Here is a 27,019-nt window from a genome sequence, read left to right as displayed (position 1 = left end):
AAATCACTCTTTCATTAACTCTTTGCTAACTCTTCTCCTCATTCTACATTTTTTTCTAAGTTCAGTATGTTATAGAATTCTTATCTCAGCTTCTCACCAACATTAATTATTTATATATGTATACCCTTTTGGCTTTTGACATGTTATCATTTTTTAATCAACTGAATGGCAAATATAGTGAACTCACATTAGCTGGGCATATTGCATATTAGAGGTCAAGGAGATAGGAAATCTGGTATCCAGAGTACTCTACCTCATTGATACTAAAACTAGAGATGAAGAAGATGGGAATTAAATGAAGCCTCTCTTACCTTCTCTTTCTTCCTTTTATATTCTTTCTCCTGATGTGTGGTGGTGGTATGTGTTTGGTGGGGGGTGGGGGAGGAAAGGAGAGGAGAAGAGACACACAAGATTAAAATTGCAGAGGGAAAAGTAAATCTCTTGGACTGAGGAAACAGAGCTGAATCACAGAGTCCAAGCTTGCAATACTTAGAACCCTGGAGAAATGTATGCGGACTATTTACAGCCTACTAGTAATTTTCAGTGGTGCACCTGCTGCATTTCCAAAGGGGCAAGGCTTATTTTTGGCACAACCCCTCCTACTTACTTCTCCTCTATCTCTGGCTTCTCTTTCTCTGACCTCCAGACACTCAGCATCCTCATACTGATCTCTGGTTTGCCAAAAACCTGTTGGTACTCCCTGCCATCTCTTTCTCCTCTTTCCAGCTCCAAATCAAGTCTTATTCCCAGACTGTGCAAGGAGGTAGTTGGCCTGGTTATCTGATTAAAATAATCAGATAGAAAAGAGTCTGATTTCTGTTTGAAATATGTACTTTAAAGGAGGAGGTGTTAGTTTTAGTTGGGTCTTTATTTGCATTTTCTTGTTTTTTTTAATATATTTTTTTATTGAAGTTCAATTTGCCAACATATAGTATGACACCCAGTGCTCATCCCGTCAAGTGCCCCCCCCCTCAGTGCCAGTCACCCCATCCCCCAACCTGCCTTCCCTTCCACTACTCCTTGTTCATTTTCCAGAGTTAGGAGTCTCTCATGTTTTGCCACCCTCTCTAATTTTTCCCATTCATTTTCCCTTATAATCCCTTTCACTATTTCTTATATTCCCCGTATGAGTGAAACCATATAATGTTTGTCCTTCTCCGATTGACTTACTTCACTCAGCATAATACCCTCCAGTTCCATCCACATTGAAGCAAATGGTGAGTGAGTATTTGTCGTTTCTAATGCCTGAGTAATATTCCATTGTATATATAGAACACATCTTCTTTATCCATTCATCTTTTGATGGACCCCAAGGCTCCCTCCACAGTTTGGCTATTGTGGACATTGCCGCTATAAACATTTGGGGTGCAGGTCCTGCCATTTCACTGCATCTGTATCTTTGGGGTAAATACCCAGTAGTGCAATTGCTGGGTCGTAAGGTAGCCCTATTTTTAACTCTTTGAGAAACCTCCACACAGTTTTCCAGAGTGGCTGTATCAGTTCACATTCCCACCAAAAGTGCAACAGGGTTCCCCTTTCTCCACATCCTCTCCAACAGCATTTTCTGGTTCTTGAGTAAGTAGCTTTTCATCAAATTCCCAAATTTCCACTCTCAGAGCACTTAAACACATTCATCTAACTGGCAAAATGTATATGAAAACTCTTTGAGTTCAGGTATATATATGTGGGCTCCTGGTCTTGTTTGACAAATCCTCATCCTACTCTCCTCAATCCAGAAATCTCCCCCTCTTCACTTTTGCAAACAACGTAATTCACAGCAGAATAAGATATTGCTTGGGGAGAGTGCAAGACAAGCACAGTGAGCAGGTGGGCAGCCCAAGAACCAGCTGATTTTACACAAAGAATATTAAATTAATGAATACATATACACAGATATTTTCATTTAAAAAATTAAAACAGAGGTTGCAAGATCAATGCAATATCTACCATATACTCTTTATCTAGATTTACCAGTGTAACATTTTTCCACATTATCTATCTTTGCTAAACCATCTGAGAGTAAGTTACCTATATCAAAAGCTTTTATCCCTAAATATTTCAGTGTGTCTCTTAATAAGGGTACACTTTTTCATAATAATTACAAAATTCAAGAAGCTAAACATTTAAATAAAACTATTATCTAATATAGAACCTATATTAAAATTTCAACAATTGTCCTGAAAACATTCCTTCATAGCACTTTTCTCCGAATTCGGGATTACATGTTGCCTTTAGTGACAGTCTCTTTAATCCCTTAAATCTATAAGAGATTTCAGCCTTTTCTTTGTCATTCATGACAATGACCTTTCTTTTAAGAGTATAGGCCAGTGGATGAGTAGAACATTTCTCAATCTGAATTTTTCTGATTGTGATTAGATTCAGAATATGGATTCAGAATATATACGGGATCTTGTATCCTATCCTTGTATCTCACATCATAAGGGCACATCATGTCATTTTTTCCCATAACTGGCTACATGATTATTTGGTTAGGGTGGTGCCTGTCCGATTTCTCAACTGTTACTACTTTGTCATGAATAAGAAATCTGAGGATACTTTGGGAGTATGTAAATATCTTGTCTCGGTGATTTTAATAACTATTTTAGGATTTTAAAATCTATTGACTATTCCATATCAGAATCAATTATTACCACAATGGTTGCAAAATGACTTCCTAATTTCATCATTTCCTCCAGTGTAATAGTTGTCAAGAATTATTTCTCCCCTCCTGCCTTTATAGTCAACGTTTTAAGAATAAATATGCCTTTGTGTATTCTTTTTGGAAATTCATTGTGTTATAACCCATTTTGATCCTTACTCACTGGTGATGCTCAAATTGTCCCGGTTTTGGTAAGTGGAGGGGTAGCTTTCAAGCTGGCTCTCGTTTCCTTTTGACATGTGCTCCATTACTCTGAAAATCTTGTCTTCTGGCACAAGAGCTTCGTGGATATTTCATACTTTCCCTCTTTCTGCCCTCAAATCATCCATTTCTCAAGTCTGGTTCCTTTCAGCAGAGCTTGGCATTTAGAAAGCAAGATCTGAAGGCATGTGTAGTCTATTTCAAAATATGAAAATCACTGTGTTCCTGTTTCCTTGGGCCACTGCATGGAAGACTGGTGTGTGGTGGTCTGCAATCCTAGCTCCACCGTCACCTGCACGCCCCTGGCGATGGCCTTCCTTCCTTGGGGTTTGACTTATCACCTGAAAAGAAACTGGATTAGGTGCCTTTGCAGGGTCACCGACACGTTTGTGCATCTGGCAAAAGCTACACTCCCATCTCCCCAGAGACCGTCTCAAAAGAAGCAAAAAATTCGCATACATTTTAGGAGGAGCTGAGGCTCTGACGTCCGTCCCTGGCTCTGGCTCGGGAGCTCTGTGTGTCTTCAGACGCTGACATTCCGTGAGGACGTCCGTGAGCGACCGTGCTGCTGTCAGAATGATTCCTCAGACATCAACGTGTGGAGGGATTTATGTAGAAACAGGATCTCTATGGATCCGAAGAAAGGCCCGCGAGCAACGCGCTGCCTCAGGCGGTCCTCCGCCGCGGCCGCAGCTGCGGGCGCTGGGCAGGCACAGGTGAGAGGTTTTGGCGGGAAGGCCCCCAGGTGGACGGAGAGGGCGGGGGCGGGGGAAGGAAGAGCGCCGAGCCGGTGCGGGCCGCTGCACCCCTCCGTTCCGCCCACCAGGGCCCGCTCTTGCCCTTCGGCTGGGCGGCCGCCCCGCCCCTGGCAGCCGCGAGGCGGCGGAGAAGCCCGGGCGCCCGAGTCCGGAAGGAACGCGCCGTCCAGGCCCCGCCCGTCTCCCCCCGCGCCCGCCCTCCCGGCCGCCGACGTCTGCGGGGCTCCGGTCGCCATGGCGACCAATCGAGGCCCGGGCCCGCCCCCGCCTCCCGGCCCCGGCCCCCTGACGTCGGCGCACGTCAGCGGCGGCGCGCGCCTGGCTGGGCCCAGCCGAGCGGGAGGGAGCGAGCGAGGGAGCGAGCGGAGCGGCGTCGCCGGAGCCCAGCCGCGCCGCCGGCCCGCCAGCCCGCCCGCCCGCCCGCCCGCGCTCCAGTCCGCCGTGTCTAGCAGCGGGGCCCAGCATGGTCATGGCGGATGGCCCGAAGCACTTGCAGCGCGGGCCGGTCCGGGTGGGGTTCTACGACATCGAGGGCACGCTGGGCAAGGGTAACTTCGCTGTGGTGAAGCTGGGGCGGCACCGGATCACCAAGACGGAGGTGCGGCCCGGGGCTCGGCGGGAGTGCGAGGCGGGCGTCCGGGGGAGAGGGGCGGCCGCGGCGGGCGGGTGCGGGCGGACGGCTGGGTCTCTAGCGGCGGCGGGGGGCCTGGGAGGCGCGGGGCCCGGCACGGCACCCGCACCGCACCGCACCCGCACCCGGGGTCGTCCGGTTGGGAACCCGGCCACCCGGCCGCCCGGCCGGGGCTTCGCCTTGTCTGCGCCGCCCGCGGTGGCCGCACGGAATTTCTCCCCGAGCCTCCCACCCGGGCCGTGACCCGGTCTGTGGCCTCCGCTCCGGAGCCCAAGTTCCGCGTCTTCCCTGCTCTCGGCGGGGGGTGGGGTGGGAGGGGAGTGCGGGCGCGGGTGCTCCCGGGCCGCGCGGCGAGGGGCCGGCTGCGCCCGGGCTCCGGGGCTCCCGGGACGGGGCACTGCGGCGCCCCCGTGAGCGCGGCGCCTCTCCCGGGCCCCGCGGGGAAGGGGCCCCGGTGGCCGGGAATGCCCGGACGGCCATTGTCCATCTCCTCTCCTTCCTTTTGCCCGACAGCGTCTCGGAGTGGGTGTCAGGCGGGCTTGATCCCGCGCCTGAGGCTTTTCCATCTAATACTCCAGACAATAGAACGGGTTAGGATGGTCATCTCTGCGTTGGCACAGCGGGCGGCTGGGTCTCGCTCCGCCCGGGTCGCCCCTACCAGGTGCGCGTCCTGGCGGCGCACACGCGCTCCCTAAGCCACCTCGATCCTGCGTCTCTACTCCTAGAGCCCTCAAGCTGCTTCCTGGCGCTGAATCCGGCAGCCCCCACTCCGCGGCACATTCTGATGCACCGTACAGATTTCCTCCCCAGTCTCCCTTCTTACCTAACCCGCCCCCCTTCCTTTCACTGCCTCAAGCTGCTCTCCTCAGGGTCTCTATTTTAAGACGTGCAAATTAAATACTTCAGGAAAACAGTAGAAACAAAACCATTCTTTAGAATAAAACCTTGTGTTTTTGATGTACTCTACCCTGCCTTAGTGTAGTTGTTCTGGAGTTTCGTCCCTTTTCGGGTTGTTGTTTTCTCTCTCTCTCTCTCTCTCTCCTCTTTCTTCCCTTTCCCCCAGTTTTCATCCTACTCAGTTTTTCCCCTTATTCGTGCGAATGTGCTACAGTTTGAATATGCACTAACCTACGAAATGGATTTTCAGAATGGCTGTGGGAGGTGAAGGACATTTGGAAACTTCAGTGATTTTTGCTGCTGTGGTTCTTGAAAGTTTTGCTTAATGTGAAGGAATCCATTTCCAAAAAGCAGGGGCGTAGGTTACTGTGTCATCTTCACTTTTTGCCCGCCCCCCCACCCCCCACGGTGAGGTATTTCAAATCCGACTTCTTTTATATACCATCAGGACCAAGGTCACAAATTTTCTCTCACGAATTTTACCATTCTTACTAATTATACTAAGTTCGTGATGATAAATAATGTGACTGTAGTGAGATCACTGAATCTTGATCCCAGCATTTCTAAAAATGAAGGAATTGATTCCATTTCTCTAAAGAACCATGGCCTAATGCCATGCTATTTCCCCATAAATTACATTCAAAGAAGGCATTTTTAATGTGTATTTTTATGAGTCCTTGCTTAATGATTCTAAAAATCAAGCAAATTGTGCACTAAAGAAAGCTTCTACAGAACTTTGGAACATTTTTATGTCGGTGAATTCCAAACCCATTAGTTCATAATTTTTTTTCCTCATCGGCTTTTATCTGTATTGGTCGCGAGATTTAATTAACTCGGCTGTTCCTTATTAGGTCAAATATAGATAATAAGTTATCTATTTAAAGCTGTTTAGGTGGAGCTGGAAATGAGTGACACTTTCTCTTGAGGTTGACAGTTCAAACCCAGTCCCTTTTAAACTGATATATCTGGTGGAGCTAGGGGGCGCTGCGGAGTAGTGCCGTGGTTTGGCTATCAGATCCTGAGATCAATGCATTTGTAATATTGAAGGCACGGGTCAGATCGTGAAAGATGGCTCAGATCCCGGTATATATGTGTAAAATGATTTACTTTAAAAGCTAAATTTCTAGTCCATAGAACCTGTCTCCCTTTGCTTTTCAAAAGAAAACATGTGAAAGAAATAATGTGAATTTGAGATGGGTGAATGTTTCTGGTAATTTGGTTGTGAATGGAAATTTTAAAGTTTAAATTTTAAAGAGAGGGAATGAGGGAAATAGGGAAACTAATGAAGAGAAAAGTTCTCGTAGATCTCAAGTTTTGCAAAGTTGCCCTGTAAACTTTTGTGGTAATTTGCATTAAGAATTGTTTAGCAATGGCACCGATACATTCGTTTCTTACACTATTAATGAGGATTTTTAAAGCAGTGTTATCTTCACTCATTGACTGGATAAATATTTCTGTCTTCAATAAATACAACTGCCTCAAATACTATATAATTAAGATGGCTAATGGAAACCTTAAAGTTTTATTTACCATTATTTTAGGTTCTCATTGCTGAACGTACTACAGTAATTAGAGTGAAAACAATTCAAGTGGCATGAAGAGCAGTATCAGCCAAATACCATGATTATACTTTTTATAGAAATTTCTTCAATATACTATAGTATGGTTTAAGATCAATATAAGTTTGTGTTTTAAAACTTAGAGGGCTTTTTTTCCCCCTATGTTTGAACCCAACGCAAATTTTAGGGCTTAGTATAAATGTCTGTGTGGTAAACAATTGGACCTTGTTATTTTTACTTGGCTCTCTCTGTCTCTTCTTCCCAATCCCTGAAGAATGATGTATTTTCTACAGAGCTTGGGAGATCCAAGACTGTTTGCCTTTTAGGAAAAGAAAAATCAGTACACAAAAAGAGATCTTCATTTTGGTCTAATCTATCAAATAGCTTAACATTGATTGTTTAAGAAGTATAATTACATCATCATCTGAAGCTGTATTCTCATGTTGGATCTCTATGTAAATTTTGCACACAAAAGGGAAGGCAGGTGGTGGAAGAATCCAGCTTCCTAATATAATACTTCAGAAAAGCTTTGTAGTGTTGGTTTCTGGTTTATGAATTAGAGTAGCTAATTTTATAAAATTAGCATAATGGGAAAAGAATAATAGCATTTAGACTGTTAAACTATTTTAGGCAATAGTGGTTGCTATTTTGCTATGCTGTGAGTGTCCTTGAGTAGTGTTTTATTAAAACAGTGCTAGCAAAGAATTTTTTCCTTCTAATTGTATGGCTAGTTTTTTGTTGGATTTGTCAAATAAAATTCCAAAAAAGCCATTTGTGCCCTTGAGTTGCTTTTGTTTTCTATTAAAGAAATAGTCTTACTGTAGAAAACATAAAGAAGAATATACAGTGCACAAAAAGTACATGTGCAATTCCTCCACCAATCGGAGTAAATCATTCTCATGGCATATTTCCCTCTAGTCTTTTTTTAAAAAATATTTTTTTCCATAGATGAGATCACATACCACATACGCTTATATAAATTGCATGCTTTTTTCCACTTTATAGCATATTTTACATGCTGTATAAAGCAGTTGTATTACATACAACTTTATAAACTTTTTAATAGCTGCATAGTGTTCTACCTTGTAGATGAATTCTGTCTTATTGAACAGTTTTCATATTATTGAACATTTCCAGTTTTCACTTATGGTAAATAATTTGGGTGAATAACATTTGCATATGTAACTCTATGTCTGCAGTTTTTTCTGGGGGAGGGGTCAGAAAGGAGGAGTGGAATTCAGAGGCAAATTCCTAGAAAGGAAATTACCTGGATGCAAAAACTGGTAGCAAGAACATTCTGAAAACTGCTTTTGTTCACTGAAAAGCTTTCTGTGTGTATTTTGGGGCTTTTAATTTTAGGCATAATTCTTTGCTACCTTAAAATGTAAGTATTTTTAAAGCTTTCCAAATAAAGTATCAAAATTGCATTTTAGAGCAAGTGTAGAAACAACAAAAAAAGAATTTATACCCTGATTACAGTGTTTCTTGAAGAAGAGAACTTATTTTTTAATACATTTGAATTTTATATCTTCCTTTAAAATTTTAGGACTCCTCACTAGTCTTGGTATTAATCTTATGCTCTGAAATATTCCATATTTTAAGAAGCAGCTATACTATGTACAACAGAAGGACTGGTTACCAGATAACTTAAGCGCTATTATTTGTATCTGGGTCTGTGTATGGTCTTTATAGTGTGTTGAAGTGAAAATTGTATTTGTCCTGAAATATATGTGCTGTATGAGAAACTGTTGTCTAGTTTCTTGGCACTCCAGACAAGTAATGTTTGTCATATTATTCTGCTAAATATTGCTCAAAAGGATCTGTTCTTTTTGGGGAGTGGTTGGGGACAAACATCCAAAATAAGAGTTGTGTAAATTTTTATATTCTGTAGAAATTTTTAACTTTAACAGAGTTTAATGCGTTCTGATTTTAATTCCACTGGGAAATTCTGAATATCTGGCAATTAAGAAAAACATTTATTTGGAAATAACTGAAACTGGCTTCCATTCCTGGATTCGTATGCTGACATTTGACTTATGGGCCAGTGCTGATGATAGAGTCAACTTCTTGGAGCCAAATGGATTCCACAAATTCATGAATATGCCATTCTTTTCTATATAGTATACCTAGGACCTCTTCTTCTACCTCTGTATTTTTGAAAAAAATGTTTTTAATGTATTAATATGCCTTTATACAGAACACTTATGGGGAATGGTTTCTCAACCTTCAAGGAGAAACAGTCCCTATATCCAGTTTGAGATTATTAGAAGAACGAGAGGCAGCTATATTTGGGGATTTCATCAGAAACTCTTCATTTCAAATATATTTTTAAAATACTTTAAACAGTTAAAGTGATAAATGATGGAGGAATTAGACTGAAAAATGATGCTAAAATTTAAGTCTTCTCTAAGATAAACATAGTATTTATGAGTCGCCCCCCCCAGTTAAAAAAATATTCATGTTCATTGTAGATATTGTTGAAAAACTCAAGAAAATAAATATCCTTAATGCTACCATTCAGACCAAGATATCACCACTATTTAACATTTGGTTCATAGCCTCTTAGTTATTCACATTTATTGTATGTGTCAGTAATGAATTTGATGTCATCTATACTTAATTTTTTTTACTTAATGTGTTAACACTTCCCCGGGTTAAAACAAACAAACAAACAAAAAAAGTCTAGAGCATTGTTAAATAGCATTCTTACATATCATATGATTGTATTTTATTTCATCAGTTTCCTACTATGGAACATTTAGATCGTTTCTCTATTTTGCTGTTTCTCTTTCTAAGGCACTGTTTCAGAGGGTGTTCTTGTGTGTGTGTGTGTGTGTGTGTGTGTGTGTGTGTCTTTGTGCACTTATCTGTAATTCCCTCAGGGTAATCCCCTGGCGATAGAATTCCTGGGTCAAGCAATAAATATGTCCCTACATCTACATCATACTGTCTGAGATGCCAAATTATCCTCTAGAAATGTTGTATCTGTTAATTTTCACCAGGAAGAAATAATTTACCAGGAATATTATTTTTAAAATCTTTCCCAGTTGATAGGGGAAAATAATTTTTATTTTAATTAACATTTCTGATTTAACATTTTTCTTTATTTTGATTGCATGGTTTTATAAGACGACTATTTCTTTTGTGAATTGCTTTTTTTGTCCTTTGGCTCATTTTTTAAATTGGGTTGTCATTAATGATATGCTTAAATAATTTTAAAGATAGAGTTTTTTAAATCATTTCTTTTATAGTCTTAATCCTTGGTTCAATTTCTATGGATCTAAAAATGTAATGACATTAACCTTTTCTTCAGTCTCTTTTCCTTACCCACCATTGGAAAAGTCAGATTAAGTATATAATTTGAGAATTTATTGCATTATATAGATTCTTATATTCAATTTTGAGGTGCCTGGGGAACTCGGTTAAGTGTCTGCCTCTTTAAGATCAGTTCAGGTCATGATCTCAGGGTTCTGAGATTGAGCCCCAAGTTAAACTCTATCCTCAGCAGGGAGTCTGTTTAAGATTCTCTCTCTCCCTCACCTCTGCCTCCTCCCTCCCTTGCTCATGCTGTCTCTCACTCAAATAAATTATTTTTTTAATAAATAATAACAATCCATTTTAAATTGGATTCTAACTTATTTATACTTAGAAGATAACTAGAGAACTCCATGTTAGTTTTACTATTTACTTTCCCTGCTTTCAGAAACCCTTTCTTTGAAGAACCGCTCAGTCACATTGACTTGTCAAAATGTACGTGCTTTGATGTATAAGCTTGTAAAGTACATTTAGTGTTTAATCTTGAAGATCTAATTGTATGATAAGAATAATGCTCTTTGGTACTCTAGAAAGACTGTGTACAATTAGTATTATTACTGGTAAATAGCACTGAAACAACTGTTACCTGAGATGGCAAACATATGTTAATCCCTTCTGATTTTTTTTAATAGAAATATTGTTCTTATTGTGTAACTTCCTTATAAAGTCCCCCAAAGCTACTTTTGTATGTGTGGTTTCTCTAAATGCATAAGATGAATATTTCTTTAATGAGAAGTAAAAAACAACTTTTGTTAAATTATCAAAAAGACGGGATAACATTACCATTAAATTGCATTTTGAAAAGAGAAAAAGTATCTTTTGTCTGTCATCATAAGCTTTCACTTCTGCTCATACAGTTAAACCCTTGTCTTCGGTACAAATTTGCATTTTATATGTTGTTACTTTTACATGTATTGTGTTTTACTTTGTTGGAAACCTTTATAGTAGTCTTTTCATTAATATTTAAATTTTAGAAAATATAGCCATTTTATAGAAAGTTTAGAAAATAAAATGAAAATGACTAATATTTCACAAATAGAGAAGTTAGCATATTTGATAAATATAATAACTTCATTTTTTGTTTTTCCTTTTAGAAAAGTAATTCATGCTTGTTGAAGAAAAATTGCACAGAAACCTATAAAGCAGAAAAGTAAAATAATCTACAGTTTTTTTCACCCACAGATTACATTTTTGTCATAGTTGTATCTAGTTTTTCCTGGTCTTCTTATATACCTACCTCGTGTTGAGACTGCACTTAAACACTGATTTTTTTTAATTTAATATTTTCGTTTAAGCAATCCTCTGTATTATTAAGAAAAACTATTCTAGGGACACCTGGGCGACTCAGTGGTTAAGCGTCTGTCTGCCTTCAGCTCAGGGCATGATCCTGGAGTCCCAGGATTGAGTCCCATATTGGGCTCCCTGCATGGAGCTGCTTCTCTCTCTCCTATGTCTTTGCCCCCCCACCTCATGAATATATAAATAAATAATTTTTTTAAAAAAGGAAAAAACTATTTTTTTGAAAAAACTATTTTAATAGCTGTGTAACAGTCATAACATAAGCTTACTGTAATTCATGTAATTACCACTTGTTTCTATTTTTATATTATAAATAATATTCATTGAATATATTTACAAATAAGTCTTAACCCTCATTTCAGATTTCCTTTAAATAATTTCTCAGGGGAGCCCCTGGGTGGTTCAGTTGGTTAAGTGACTGCCTTCAGCTCGGGTGGTAACACCGGGGTCCTGGGATCGAGCCTCACGGTTGGGCTCCCTGCTCAGCGAGGAGTCTGCTTCTCCCTCTCCTTCTGCCCCTCCCCCACTCATGGGCTCACTCTCTTGGGTAAATAAATAAAATCTAAAAAATAAAATCTTTGTTTAAAAAATATTTTAAATGAGTTGGAAAAATTAGGGTGACAAAACATGAGAGACTCCTAACTCTGGGAAACGAACAAAGGGTAGTGGAAGGGGAGGTGGGTGGGAAGATGAGGTAACTGGGTGATGGGCACGGAGAAGGGCACTTGATGGGATGAGTACTGGGTGTTATATGTGTTGGCAAATCAAATTTCAATTAAAAAAAATTCTCAGAAATAGATTCCTCAGGCTAAGTGAGATGAGTGATGACAGCGTTATATTACTTTAAGTTCTACAATGATTCAACAATTCTATACATTACTCGGTGCTCATCACAGTGTGCTCTATTTTTGTTTTTAATTTTTTTAATTTGAGTATCATTGATACACAATTCTACGTTATTTTCAAGTGTACAACTTAGTGCTTTGCAAAAATTATATATACATTATAAGGTGTTTACCACAAGTGTAGCCATCAGTCCTGTTACATTGTCCCGTGATGTTGCTTTTACTGTATTATTGACTATATTTGTTAAACTGTGCCCTTTATTCTGTGACTTACTCATTCCAGAAATGGACGCCTGTATCTCCTTCTCTACTTCACCCAGTGCCCCACCTCCTTCTCTTCTGGCAACTATCAATTTGTTCTCTGTATTTATAGGTCTGATTCTGTTTTTTGTTTATTCATTTGTGTGTGTGTGTTTTAGATTCCACTTAGGAATGGAGTCATATGGTATTTGTCTTCTCAATTTGATTTATTTCACTTAACATAGTATCTTCTAGGTCCAGCCACGATGTCTGAAATGGCATGATCTCACCCCCTTTTTCCCTTAATCTCACCCTTTTTAATGGCTGCATAATACTCCAGCGTGTGTGTGTGTGTGTGTGTGTGTGTGTGCATGTACATGCATGTGTGTCACACACATATACACAGTATTGATGGACACTTAGGCTGCTTCCATATCTCGGCTATTGTAAATAATGCTGCAATAAACATGACTCCATACATATTTTTTTGAATTAGTGTTTTTGTTTTCTTTCAATGAATGCTCATTAGTGGAATTAATGGATCATATGGTATTTCTATTTTTAATTTTTGAGGAACCTTTATACTATTTTCCACAAGTGGTCTTGCCAGTTTATATTCCCAACAACAGTGCAAGAAGGTTCCTTCTTCTCCAGATCCTCATCAATACTTGTTACTTGTCTTTTTTTTTTTTAATTATTGATTTATGATAGTCACACACACAGAGAGAGAGAGAGAGAGAGAGGCAGAGAGAGGCAGAGAGAGAAGCAGGCTCCATGCACCGGGAGCCCGACGTGGGACTCGATCTTGATCTCGGGTCTCCAGGATTGCGCCCTGGGCCAAAGGCAGGTGCCAAACCGCTGCGCCACCTAGGGATCCCTGTTACATGTCTTTTTGATCTTAGTTGTTAAGACTGGTTTAAGTTGATAACTCATTGTGATTTTGGTTTGCATTTCAGTAATGATGAGTAATGTTGAGCATCTTTTCATGGATCTCTTGGCCATCTGGGTGTCATCTTTGGAACAAGGTCAATTCAGATCCTCTGCCCATTTTTCATTTGATTTGTTTTTTTGTTGTATGAGTTTTTTGTATATTTTGGATATTAACCTCTTCATAGATATATCATGTGCAAATATCTTCTTCTATTCAGTAGATTGCCTTTTTGGTTTTTTGTTGGTTTCCTTTGCTGTGCAAAAAGCTTTTTATTTGGTGTAGTCCTAATAGTTTATTTTTGCTTTTGTTTCCCTTGCTAAAGGAGACTTATCTAGAAAAATGTTGGTATGGCCAGTGTCAGAGAAATTAAATTACTGCCTGTGCTCTGTTCTGATTTTTTTATGGTTTCAGGTCTCACATTTAGGTCTTATATCCATTTTGAGGGTTTTTTTGTTGTATGGTGTTAGAAAGTGATCCAGTTTCATTCCTTTGCATATAGCTGTCCAGTTTTCCCAGCACCATTTGTTGAAAGGACCACCTTTTCACTATTGTACATTCTTGCCTCCTTTGTTGTAGAGTAGTTGACCATACAAGAGTATGATAATTACTCTAAGATCACACTGTTTTGATTACTACAGCTTTTGTAGTATATCTTGAAGTCTGGGATTGTGATATCTCCCGCTTTGTTTTTGTTTGTTTCTTTTTTAAGATTGCTTTGACTATTCAGGGTCTTTTATAGTTCCATACAAATTTTAGTATTTTTTGTTCTAGTTCTGTGGAAAAATATTAGTGGTATTTTGATAGGGATTGCATTAAATCTGTAGATTGCTTTGGGTAGTATAGACATTTTAACAATATTGATTCTTCTAATCTGTGAACATGGAATATCTTCTCATTTGTTTATGTTGTCTTCAGTTTTTCTTTTGTCAGTGTTTTGAAGTTTTTGGAGTATAGATCTTTCACCTCCATGGTTAAATTTATTCCTAGGTACCCTGTTCTTTTTGATATGGTTGTGAATGGGTTTGTTTTCCCAATTTCTCTTTCTGCTATTTTTTAATTAGTGTATAGAAATGCAATTGATTTCTGTATATTAATTTCATATCCTGTAACTTTACTGAACTCATGTATCAGTTCTAATATATATATATATATTTTGTGTGTGAAGTCTTTGTAGTTTTCTTTATAACGTATATCATCTGCAAATAGTAAAGTTTGACTTCTTCCTTACCAATTTGATGCCTTTTATTTCTGTGGCTAGAATTTCTAGTACTATGTTGAATAAAAGTAGTAAGAGTGGACATGCTTGTCCTGTTACTGATCTTGGAAGAAGAGCTCCTAGTTTTTCACCATTGGGTATGGTATTAGTGGTGGGTTTGTCATATATGGCCTTTATTATGTTGAAGTAGTTCCCTCTAAATCTATTTTGTTGAGATTATTTTTTTTTATCACGAATGGATGTTGTACTTCACCAATGCTTTTTCTACATTAGTGAAATGATCATATGGTTTTACCTATTTTTTTTTGTTAATATATCATGTTGATTGGTGAATGTTGAACCACCTTTACATCCCTAGAATAAATCCCACTTGATCATGGTGAATGATTTTTTTAATGTATTGTTTGATTTGGTTTGCTCATATATCGAGTATTTTATATCTATGCTTAGCAGAGATATTGGTAGTTTTTGTAGGGTGTTTTGCTTGTTTTGTTTTGTCTTGTAGTGTCCTTATCTGATATTGGTATCGGGGTAATGCTGGTCTCTGTGAATGAATTTGGAAGTTTTCCTTCCTATTCTATTTTTTGGAATAGTTTGAGAAAGAATAGGTATTAACTCTCTACATGTTTGATAGAATTGGCCTGTGAAACCATCTGGTCCTGGACTTTTGTTTGTTGGGAGGCTTTTGTTTTTGTTTTGTTACTGATTGAATTGCATTAGTAGTAATCACTCTGTTAAATATTCTACTTTTTCTTGATTCAGCTTTGGAAGATTATATGTTTCTAGGAATTTAACCATTTCTTCTAGGTTATTTAATTTGTTGGCATAAAACTTTTTATAGTTATTTCTCCTCCTTCAATTCTGATTTTATTTGAGTCATCTCTTTTTTTTTTTTTTAAGCCTGGCTAAATGTTTATCAGTTTTGTTGATATTTTCAAAGAAGCAGCTCCTAGTTTCATTTATCTATTCTGTTGTTTTTATAGTTTTTATTTCATTTACTTTTTTTTTATTTCATTTACTTATGTTGTAATCTTTACTACTACTACTACTATTATTATTATTATTATTACTACTACTACTATTTTGCTTGTGGCCTCTGCCTTTATTTGTTCTTTTTCTAGCTCCTTTAGGTATAAGGTCAGGTTGTTTGAGATTTTTCATGCTTCTTGTTGTAGGCCTGTATTGCTATAATTTTTCCTTTTAAAATAGTTTTTCCTGCATCTGAAAGATTTTGGACCATTGTTTTATTTTCATTTGTCTCTATTTTTTTTTAATTTCCTCTTTGATGTATTGTTGGACCCACTTATTGTTCAGTAGCATGTTATTTAGCTTCTATGTATTTGTGTTCTTTCCAGATTTTTTTCTTGCATATGATTTCTAGTTTCATACTGCTGTGGTCAGAAAGGATGCATGGTATGATTTCAGTCTTTCTTAATTTGTTGAGACTTGTTTTGTGGCTTAACACGTGATCTCTTCTGGAGAGTGTTCCATATGGAATTGAAAAGAATGTGTATTCCACTGTTTTGGGATGAAATGTTCTGAATGTATCTGTTAGATCCATATGGTCCAAAGTGTCATTTAAAGCCACTGTTCCTTGTTGATTTTGTTTGGATGATCTATCCATTGATGTGTGTGTGAAAATCTCTTAGTATTGTATTACTATTGATTTCTTCCTTTGTGTTTGTTAATGGTTGCTTTATGTATTTGGCTGCTATCATGTTGGGTGCATAAATATTTACTGTTGTATCTTATTGTTGGATTGTTCTCTTTATGTAGTGACCTTCTTTGTCTCTTGTTAATCTGTATTGTAAAGTCTGTTTTGTCCAATATAAGTATTGCTACCCTATCTATCTTTTTGCTTCCATTTGCATATTAAATGTTTTTTCCATCACTCCATTTTCAATCTGATGTGTTTCTAAGTCTGAAGGGAGTCTCTTGTAAGCAGCATATAGATGGGTCTTGCTTTTTTATCCTTTTCAGTCACTCTGTGTCTTTTGATTGGAGTAATAGTCTGTTTACATTTAAAGTAATTATCAATAGGTAGGTACTTACTGCCCTTTGTTACTTGTTTTACGATTGTTTTTATTCTTTTTTCCTTTCTTCTTGTCTTCCCTATAGTTTTTTTTAATATTATGCTTGGATTCCTTTCTACTTATTTCTTGTGTACCCATTATAGGTTTTTGATTTATGGTTACCATTAGATTCATATATAACATCTCCTGCATATAGCAGTCTATAGTAAGTTGATGGTTACTTAAGTTTGAACCCATTCTAGAAGCACTAAATTTTTACCCTTTACCCTCCATGCACACAAAATTTATGTATGTCATGGTCTTCTTTACATCGTTTTATTTTGTGAATTTGATTGATTTTTCTGCTGGTCTTTGGGTTGTTTTCAGAGTTAGTTGCACTAATGTGGCTGTTATCTTGGTATATAAATGGAACAAGGTAAGCTCAGGATCCTTCTACTCTACCATCTTCCCAAACTCCCTCAGGATGGATAACTTTTTGTTTTAACCTAATTTTTTTGGAGATTTTTATTTTTAAGTAATCTCTGCACCCAGTGTGGAGTTCAAACTCACAACCCCGAGATCAAGAGTCACATGTTCTACTGACTAAGCCAGCCAGGCATCCCAGGATGGATGATTTTTAAGGTTCTTGGTAGAAATTGCCAAATTACATTTCAGAAAAATTATAACCTGTTTTATTGTCATACCAGCAGTGTATAAAAGTGGCCATCTTGTTGAACCTTACCTCACAAGGATGTTTACCTTTTAATCTTTGTGAATATCAGTGGAAATGATATTTCTTAATATAACTTAAATGACATTATTAGGTATTTTATTGTTTTTAATTCAACATATTTTTGAATTTTTGAGGTTGAATACTCAATTTTGAGGTGCCTGGGGAACTCGGTTAAGTGTCTGCCTCTTTAAGATCAGTTCAGGTCATGATCTCAGGGTTCTGAGATTGAGATTCCCACCAGCAGTGTCAGAGGGTTCCTCTTTGTCCACATCTTTGCTTCTGACTGGTGCAAGGGTGGTATCTCGTTGTTTTGATTTGTATTTCCCTAATGCCAAGTGATGTGGAGCATTTTTTCATGTGTCTGTTGGCCATTTGTCATCTTTGGATAAATGTCTCTTCGTATCTTCTGCCCATTTCTTGACTGAATTTTTTGTTCTTTAGGTGTTGAGTTTAATAGGTTCTTTATAGATCTTGGATACTAGCCCTCTATCTTTCAAGACACTTGCAAATATCTTCTCCCATTCTGTAGGTTGCCTGTTAGTTTTGTTGAATGTTTCCTTTGCTGTGCAGAAGCTTTTAATCTTGATGAAGTCTCAGTAGTTCATTTTTGCTTTTGTTTCTCTTGCATTTGGAGATGTGTTTAGCAAGGAGTTGCTGTGGCTGAGGTCGAAGAGGTTGCTGCCTGAGTTCTTTAGATTTTGATGGATTCCTGTCTCACATTTAGGTCTTTCATCCATTTTGAATTTATTTTTGTGTATGGTGTAAGAAGGTGGTCCAGTTTAATTCTTCTGTATGTGGCTGTCTAGTTTTCCCAACACCATTTGTTGAAGAGACCGTCTTTTTCCCGTTGGATATTCTTTCCTGCTTTGTCAAAGATTAGTTGACTGTAGAGGCAAGGGTCCATTGCTAGATTCTCTGTTCTGCTCCATTGATCTGTGTGTCTGTTTTTTTGTGCCAGTACCATACTGTCTTAATGACTACAGCTTTGTAATACAGCTTAAAATATGAAATTGCGATGCCTCCAGCTTTGGTTTTCTTTTTCAACATTACTTTGGCTGTTTGGGTTCTCTTACGGTTCATAAAAATTTTAAGATTTTTGGTTCCAGCTCTGTGAAAAATGTTGATGGCATTTTGAATGAACATGGATGCAAAAATTCTCACCAAGACACTAGCTAATAGAACCCAACAGAACATTATAAGGATTATTCACCACAACCAAGTGGGATTTATTCCTGGGCTGCCAGGATGGTTCAGCATCTGCAAATCAGTGTGATACACCACAGTAATAAAAGTCCTATTAAAAAGAACATATTAGGGATCCCTGGGTGGTGCAGCGGTTTAGCGCCTGCCTTTGGCCCAGGGCGCAATCCTGGAGACCCGGGATCGAATCCCACATCGGGCTCCCGGTGCATGGAGCCTGCTTCTCCCTCTGCCTATGTCTCTGCCTCTCTCTCTCTCTCTCTCTCTGTGTGACTATCATAAATAAATAAAAATTTAAAAAAGGAACACATTAACACATGCTCTGCTTTTTCTTTAGTGTGCTTTACTCTTTCATAATCCTTATAAGCAAGGGATAGCAGGGTAAAGAGACAAGTATATGAACTTGTGGTCTGTACATTTAGAAGATAAAATAGAAGAATTAGATTTTGTCATTTCAGATTTTTTTGGTTGAGAAAATTTAAATAATGAGATTTATGGCTTATTATTAAGGCTTATTTAGATAATTTATGTATTTTTCAGTTTTTTATTGTTTGAGGCCAAGGTTTCAAAAGAGTATGGAGTTTTGGTATACCTTGCTTTAATTGGAATTGAGGGGGTGGCTTAGAGGTTTAGTGCCCGCCTTCATGCCAGGGCGTGATCCTGGAGACCTGGGATCGAGTCCCACATCAAGCTCCCTGCGTGGAACCTGCTTCTTCCTCTTCCTGTGGCTCTGCCTCTCTCTCTCTCTCAATCAGTCTCTGATGAATAAATAAATAAAATCTTTAAAAAAAAAATTGGAATCGAGGGTCTAAGTTTTTTCTTTGTAACATTATAATGTTAAAGATATGATAACCAAGATACTCTTTTTCTATTTATTAGCTGGTTCTGACCCATTTCATTATAAAAGTTTTTTTGTTAGTGATGAGATATCTAGACATGCTCCAGCAATTGGAGGGCAAGATATTTTCTTCAAAATAAGCATGTTTGTGAAATTCCATATTACCTTCCTATGGAATATTGGGGAAGTTAAAATATACACGTATCTTTTGTCTGGCAGCTTTTACCTAAAGTAATTGATAATATTGTATCATAAAATTGGGGGGGGTGCTTTAAATCTATTTAAATTTAAATAAATGCTGAGGTAGTCCAGTAATGTCCTTAATATCAAGTACAATATTGATCAGTCTCCTTATCTAGCAAAGTTTAGCACCTTTTACTTTCTAGAATATTTTGATTATGGAATTAAATACCATCAAATGTAATGAAAATATCACAAAACCTATGTATTTTACTGTCTAGAGAAGGACTTACCCCCTTTCTTCTTAGACAATAAATTTAATTTCATGCATTGTGTTTAGTAATCTTATTTCTCCTGGGAATCTTGAGTTCTTGTCTGGGTTACAGTTAATTCAAATAAGAAAATAAGCTGAAATAGAGATTGGTAAGAAATAAACCTTACAGTAGAGCTTTAAGAGGTAACAACAAAGGACAAAGCAGCCATAGGAAAGAAGAAAAAAACTAAATGTATAAACAGGAGTCTGAAGGAATTAAGTGAATTGATAAGCTGAGTCCTGTAGCCTTGGATACCTTTTAGGAGTATTGAACTATTATAGCATATGCAATAATTGATAACTCATTTTTTGTGTAGAGATAATTTTTATTATGTTTGTAATCCTTTTTGGTAGAATGTGAAGTACATTTTAGAGTTTCTTCAGAAATTGTTATAATCAAGTTTGAGTGGTTCCCAATGATCTGAAAATTTTACTTAAATCAGAATGGCTTATTTCCTAACCAAATAGCTACAATTTCTAAAAAATTATTTATTTATTTATTTATTTATTTATTTATTTATTTATTTATTTATTTATTTATGATAGTCACACAGAGAGAGAGAGAGGCAGAGACACAGGCAGAGGGAGAAGCAGGCTCCATGCACCGGGAGCCTGATGTGGGATTCGATCCCGGGTCTCCAGGATCGCGCCCTGGGCCAAAGGCAGGCGCTAAACCGCTGCGCCACCCAGGGATCCCAATTATTTCTTTTTTGATTGCATAGAAAAAGGTACATGATTCTTGATCCCTGACTACCTGGTTATTCACCTTCAAATGCAGTCCCTTCAAGTTATTAACCTTGGAGTGGTTTGGGTTCCTATCTAGTTACTATAGGAAGAGGCCACATTTTTAAATCAGATTCTTTTATGGAAGTCAGAAGCTAGAGTAATTACTAAATTTTATACATATATATTTTTAAATTTTTTTTATTGGAGTTCAATTTGCCAACATATAGCATAACACCCAGTGCTCATCCCGCCAAGTGCCCCCCTCAGTGCCCGTCACCCAGTCACAAATTACCAAATTATTAACAGATGAGTTTTTGCACTTTGATTTTTAAAACAAAGTTTAGGGGCACCTGCGTGGCTCAGGTTATGATGGGGGGGCCCTGGGTTTGAGCCCCACTTTGGGTTCCTGCTTTTCCCTCTCCCTTTGCCCCTCCCCACCCCCATTCGTGTGCATGCACTCTCTCACTCTCTCTCAAATAAAAACTTAAATTTAATCCACTTGCTATTTTTCTTTTTGTTGTTTTTTTTTTTAATTTTTTTTATTTATTTATGATAGTCACAGAGAGAGAGAGAGGCAGAGACACAGGCAGAGGGAGAAGCAGGCTCCATGCACCGGGAGCCCGACGTGGGATTCGATCCCGGGTCTCCAGGATCGCGCCCCGGGCCAAAGGCAGGCGCCAAACCGCTGCGCCACCCAGGGATCCCCTATTTTTCATATAAATTGATTTTAATACTTTATATTTAACTCTCCCCCCCTCCCCTCACCCCCTGCCAAAAGCTATGTCTAGATTCTTTGGAATCTATCACTTGCTTTTCTAGAAAAGCTATATTTCAGTACAGCAGAAACTGCTTTCTACTTGACTGATCATTTGTTTACAGGTACTTTGCAGCAGGAAGATAACTGGTTGGCACTGCTGAGCTTTTATTCATTTTATAAGTGGGGTAAAACATTACAGTTATACTAAAAGAGAAATATGTTTTATTAAAGTAACTCTGCAGGGTTATTCTCTATAGCACACTGAAGATACTCCTAAACAAAATCACCACAGTGCCTCACATGTGATAGATGTTTAAGAAGTACTTGTTGAATGAATGAGCATTGAATTAAAAGTATTGGGATCCCCGGGTGGCGCAGCGGTTTGGCGCCTGCCTTTGGCCCAGGGCGCGATCCTGGAGACCCGGGATCGAATCCCACATCGGGCTCCCAGTGCATGAAGCCTGCTTCTCCCTCTGCCTATGTCTCTGCCTCTCTCTCTCTCTCTCTTTCTCTCTCTCTCTCTCTGTGACTATCATAAATAAAAATTTTTTAAAAAAAAGTATTTTGGGGGGCAGCCCGGTTGGCTCAGCGGTTTAGCGCCGCCTTCAGCTCAGGGCCTGATCCTAGAGACCAGGGATCGAGTCCAACGTCAGTCTCCCTGCATGGAGCCTGCTTCTCCCTCTGCCTACATCTCTGCCTCTCTCTCTCTCTCTCTCTCTCTCTCTCTCTCTCTCTCTCATGAATGAATAAATAATAAAAATTAAAAAAATAGAAGTATTTTTGTTGTCTTAGGAACTTACAGGCAAAGTATCAGGTGCCCTATATACAAAAGATTCTTAACTGGAAAATGTTAACCATCATAATAATTATATTTATTTGTGTCTGGGACACAGGTGGCGATAAAAATAATTGATAAATCTCAGCTGGATGCAGTGAACCTTGAGAAAATCTACCGAGAAGTACAAATAATGAAAATGTTAGACCACCCACACATCATCAAACTTTATCAGGTAAGATGTAACCTTATTCCACTCCATGCTTCTCACTACCTGTTTCTTCATTTGCTTTATTTTTCTCTTTTGTGTTAGTTTTCTTAGTCAATAAAAAAAGAATAATTAATGGTTTTTATTAAGCTGAGCACACACATTTTCTATAAGTAAAAAATTAGGAAATAAAAAACTAGTAGCTTAATTTTAAGTTGTCTCAGACTAAGTTATTTAATTTAAAAAGTTTGTAATTGGGGATCCCTGGGTGGCTCAGCGGTTTAGCGCCTGCCTTTGGCCCAGGGCGCGATCCTGGAGTCCAGTGATCAATTCCCGCGTCGGGCTCCCGGCATTGAGCCTGTTTCTGTCTCTGCCTCTCTCTGTCTATCATGAATAAATAAATAAATCTTAAAAAAATAAAAATAAAAATAAAAAAGTTTGTAATTGTGCATTGATGATGCTCAACCCTGTTGGCTTTTGGTGGTGATGCCATTAATGCGGATATGGCAGTTTTGCTTATTTAAAAAAATACACTGTTTATGTTTTATGAAATACAAAGGTTAAAATAGTATATTACTTAGTGGCATATTTTATAATACTTAGAGCCAAATCTTATCTTGTTTGGATTATTTTGTCAGATAAAGTAAAGGAGTCATTTTTTAAAAAATCATTTTTTAATAAATTATTGAGATACAATTTTTGTAAAATAAATTGTACCCATCTCAAGTGTGAGCTGTGTTTTTTTTTTTTAAAGGAAGATCTTCTCTGGGGTTCCTGGGTGTCACAGTTGGCTAAGTGACTCTTGGTTTCATCTCTGGTCTTGGTATTGAGGGTTGTGGGATCCAGCCTCATGGCTGGCTCCATGCTCAGCACAGAGTCTGCTTGGGATTCATTCTCTTTCTCTCTCCCCCCCTCCCTTTGCCCCCCACCCCCCATCTGCACATGCTCTCTCTCTTTCCGTAAAATAAATTAATAAACCTTAAAAAAAAAAAGGAACATCTCTGATTCTTAAAGAGTAATTCATGTTGAGGAATGATATGTAATACAAAACATTTTTTAAACACTTCTATTCACTAATTAGAATTTTTATACTGGAAAACTATTTTTTTTAGGCGGGGGGGGGAGGCAAGAGAGAGAAAGAGAAGGGGAAGAGAGAGAATCTTAAGCAGCCTCCATGCTCAGTACCAAGCCTATAACCGGCTTCTTGATCTCACAACCCTGAGGTCATGACCAGAGCCAAAATCAAGAGTCCAGTGCTTAACCAACTGAGCCATCCAGATGTCCCTATTGGAAAACTATTTTTAAACTAAAATGTTATAGTATGCTAGCCCAGGACTTGGATCTCCATAGCGTGAGGCATGCACCCAGTGGTATGCTGGACTCAGCCTGTGCTAGCTTGTAAGAACTAATTGGTAGATTTGTAGATGTTCTTCGATTCAGCTCAAAATCAGCCTTGGTGGGAGTATTTACACCATAGAGAGCTACTTACAGGTCAGGGCTTTTTTTTTCCTCACACAGAGCTAATACTGGCACGCCATTCTGTGCACTCACGTGGGTTAGCACAAGTGTCCCTTGGGCATAAGAAGCAAATATTAGAACCCTACGCTTATTTTTTGTATTTATCTTCTTGTGTGCATTCTATAATGTACATAATGTGTTTATACAGTGGCACAAGTATGTAATTTGTGTCTCTGCTCATATTCATATAAACATATGCATATGTGTTTGTATATACACATACATGTATATGTGATACATGTTTAGCTAAACAACTTGTTACTAATAGAGACTTGCAATTAAAAAGGTGTAGAGGGATCCCTGGGTGGCGCAGCGGTTTGGCGCCTGCCTTTGGCCCAGGGCGCGATCCTGGAGACCCAGGATCAAATCCCACGTCGGGCTCCCGGTGCATGGAGCCTGCTTCTCCTTCTGCCTGTGTCTCTGCCTCTCTCTCTCTCTGTGACTATCATAAAAAAAAAAAAAAGGTGTAGAAACCAGGGAATCCCTGGGTGGCTTGGTGGTTTGGTGCCTGCCTTTGGCCCAGAGCGTGATTCTGGAGTCCCGGGATCAAGTCCCATGTCGGGCTCCCGGAGTGGAGCTGCTTCTCCCTCCTCCTGTGTCTCTGCCTCTCTCTCTATGTCTATCATAAATAAATAAATCTTAAAAAAAAAAGGTGTAGAAACCATTGGAGACCATTAATATTACCATTAGAATAAGAGACCATGGTGTGCCACTCAAAACAGTTCCTGAGTTCTAAAACTACAGACTTCTTTGGTCATATTTATATCAGAGTATTTCTCCTTTTAAGCTTTTTTTTTTTTAATTCCTAAAGAGGATAGTTATAAGGAACTAATCCAAATCCTTAGAAGTCTGATGAACTATAAGCCAAACTGAGGTTAAAACTACGGTAATTCATATAATTCCATCTTTATTAGAGCTAAATAAGCAGTTAAATTGACTATTTAGCTTATTCAGACTCCAGTTGTTGGTAGCTCTTAGTTTTCTGGCCTGATTGGGAATAGTCTTAAACCTTCATGTTAAAGCAAAATTAATTTCCACCTTTTCAGTAGACAGCAGTTAAATTTTCATTCTTAGCATGTGCCAGTACATAAAAAGATAATGTTACAAAGAATCTAAAATTCACTCATTTTGAGCTTATAAATTAATTTCCTTTTGATTCAGTATAGTTTGAAATACGAAGTTTGTGACACTGACATGCTTCCTTTCTAAACATAGAAAAACTAATTTGAATAAAACTGTACAGCAGTGGAGTTAGGAAGAAGCTTTTGAACAATGTTTTTAAAATAACAGTACTTTGTAATAATATTACAACAGAATAGGAGGAATATACTATTGTGCCAGATTATCTAGACTACAGGCTAGATAAATTGAGCTCTATTTTATTATTCTTAATCAGTCTACCATATAGCAAAGGGCTAGAAAAGTCCATAAGAAGGTGGTAAAAAGTTGATCTTCCATTTGTTAAAATGGAAATTTTGTGTCAACAGGTCTGGGGAGGGGCCTGAGATTCTCCATTTCTAACAGATGCCAGAGCAGTGCTGCTGTTGTTGCTGGTCCATGGACCATACTTGGAAAAGTGAGGATCTAGATTTCTCACAAAAGTGTTAGCAGAAAGTTATTGTCTTGTAAACTTTGCCACCTTATGAATTATTCATAAATTTGATACTTTTATTAGTTTTATGTAATAACTCCATAGAATGTTGAGCTGCAATATAATAGAACTGCAATCCTTTCCTGTCAGACTAATGTGGAATTATTTATCAATAGGTAATGGAGACCAAAAATATGTTGTACCTTGTGACAGAATATGCCAAAAATGGAGAAATTTTTGGTAAGTATTTACTATTCTTTAAATTTGTTTTTAATTTGAAAATGTCACTAATCTTCATGAATGGAATATTTCCTATTGACTTTCCTGCTTGTTTAAGAGTTGGCAACATGAACTAGAAATTTTTAAGCATTACAATATAATAAAATATTCAGTAAAACAAAGCTGTGGAATATAATTTATTCTCTTGTGTTCATGATGTTTATGGTATTAAAGCTATTGCTTAATTCTGTCATCTGCTATTGCAAGGGGGACTTTCTTTCCTTTTATCCTCATTTTTTACCTTTCCTTCCAGGGGAAAAATCAGTTGACAAATACTGAGTTCCAGCTATGTCCCAGGCATTGTTGTAGGTTTAGGGGACGTAATGGTGACTGAAATAATCCAGTCCCTTCTGTTTTGGCTCATACATTTTAGTAAGCTACTGATTATACTGACTATAGCTGTGAGACCCTGGGCAAGTCATTATACCTTTCTGGGACTTGATTCCTTCATCCCTAATAAGGAAGGGTTTTGATTAATTGGTTTCTATGATCCATTCTAACCCTTAAAAAAATTACAAATATTTTGTTCTAGTTTTCACATATTTTTATTCTTACAGAGCCAGAACACTTAGGTAGTCTAACCACTTTTGGTTTTTAACCTGCACATTTAAATCCAAAATGGTTTTTAAATAGCCTTAGTGAGTAATTATTCATATATAATAAATTTCTTTTATTTAATGTGTACAACTTAATTCACTTTCGCATGCACACACACGTGAAAGAAACCATCACCACGGTCAAGATATCCATAATTCCCAAAATATCCTTTGTCTATCTTGCCCCACCTCACCTCCAAGCAACTACTGCTCTGATTTCTGTTGCTATAGATGAGTTTGTGTCTTGTAGAGTTTTATAAATGTGGTCATACAGCATATACTCTTTTTTTTTGCATGGCATTTTTCAGTATAATTGTTTTAAGATTTATCCATTTTGTTGTATCAATATACCATTTCTTTTCATTGCTAAGTAGTTTTATTGTAAATAGCTTTCTACTGTATGAATATACCCCAGGTTATCCATTCATTTGTTCCTATGAATATTTGGGTTGGTTTTGGATTTTGGCCATTACACATGAATTGCTCTGAACATTCATGTCCAAGTCTTGACTTACAGTCTACCTTCAGGTAATTATTCATCACTTTACATATAGCATGAGTCTTAATATGCCATTATTTTGCAGCTCCTGGCTTTTATGTTCTTGTCAGACATTTTACTTATGCTTATTTTATAAAATACAAAATACAGTGTTGTTGCTTTTGTTTAAAAAGTCAATTATGGGATCCCTGGGTGGCGCAGCGGTTTGGCGCCTGCCTTTGGCCCAGGGCATGATCCTGGAGA

At 38.2% G+C, this 27,019-nt stretch overlaps 1 protein-coding gene and 1 long non-coding RNA gene across 2 annotated transcripts in view; one reads left to right on the top strand and one right to left on the bottom strand.

The window, feature by feature from the left end:
* The window catches only part of LOC119878426, a 61,152-nt gene extending 57,403 nt beyond the window's left edge, over nt 1-3,749 (bottom strand). The window contains exon 1 of the long non-coding RNA XR_005386863.1: nt 3,320-3,749. This is a non-coding gene — a long non-coding RNA (uncharacterized LOC119878426). The remainder of the gene's footprint in view (nt 1-3,319) is intronic.
* A 288-nt stretch (nt 3,750-4,037) lies between these two features.
* LOC119878423 (serine/threonine-protein kinase SIK2-like) lies at nt 4,038-25,786 on the top strand. The gene is made up of 3 exons (XM_038589047.1): nt 4,038-4,216; nt 22,204-22,320; nt 25,579-25,786. The coding sequence occupies exons 1-3, from the start codon at nt 4,082-4,084 to the stop codon at nt 25,756-25,758; spliced, it is 432 nt and encodes a 143-aa protein (XP_038444975.1). The 5' UTR covers nt 4,038-4,081; the 3' UTR covers nt 25,759-25,786.
* The last annotated feature ends 1,233 nt before the right edge of the window (nt 25,787-27,019 follow it).

This window comes from Canis lupus, unplaced genomic scaffold (assembly GCF_011100685.1).
Source record: "Canis lupus familiaris isolate Mischka breed German Shepherd unplaced genomic scaffold, alternate assembly UU_Cfam_GSD_1.0 chrUn_S1601H1791, whole genome shotgun sequence".
NCBI classification, from domain to species: Eukaryota; Metazoa; Chordata; class Mammalia; order Carnivora; family Canidae; genus Canis; species Canis lupus.
Note: the sequence above shows the minus strand (reverse complement) of the source record. Positions and strands in the feature narration are given on the sequence as shown.

What these genes read in the sequence shown, in the direction of transcription:
- LOC119878423 (XM_038589047.1), top strand. Translation starts at nt 4,082, where the DNA reads ATGGTCATGGCGGATGGCCCGAAGCACTTGCAGCGCGGGCCGGTCCGG. An exon ending in ACCGGATCACCAAGACGGAG is followed by an intron (nt 4,217 to 22,203) that starts GTGCGGCCCGGG and finishes TCTGGGACACAG; the next exon opens with GTGGCGATAAAAATAATTGA. An exon ending in ACATCATCAAACTTTATCAG is followed by an intron (nt 22,321 to 25,578) that starts GTAAGATGTAAC and finishes ATTTATCAATAG; the next exon opens with GTAATGGAGACCAAAAATAT.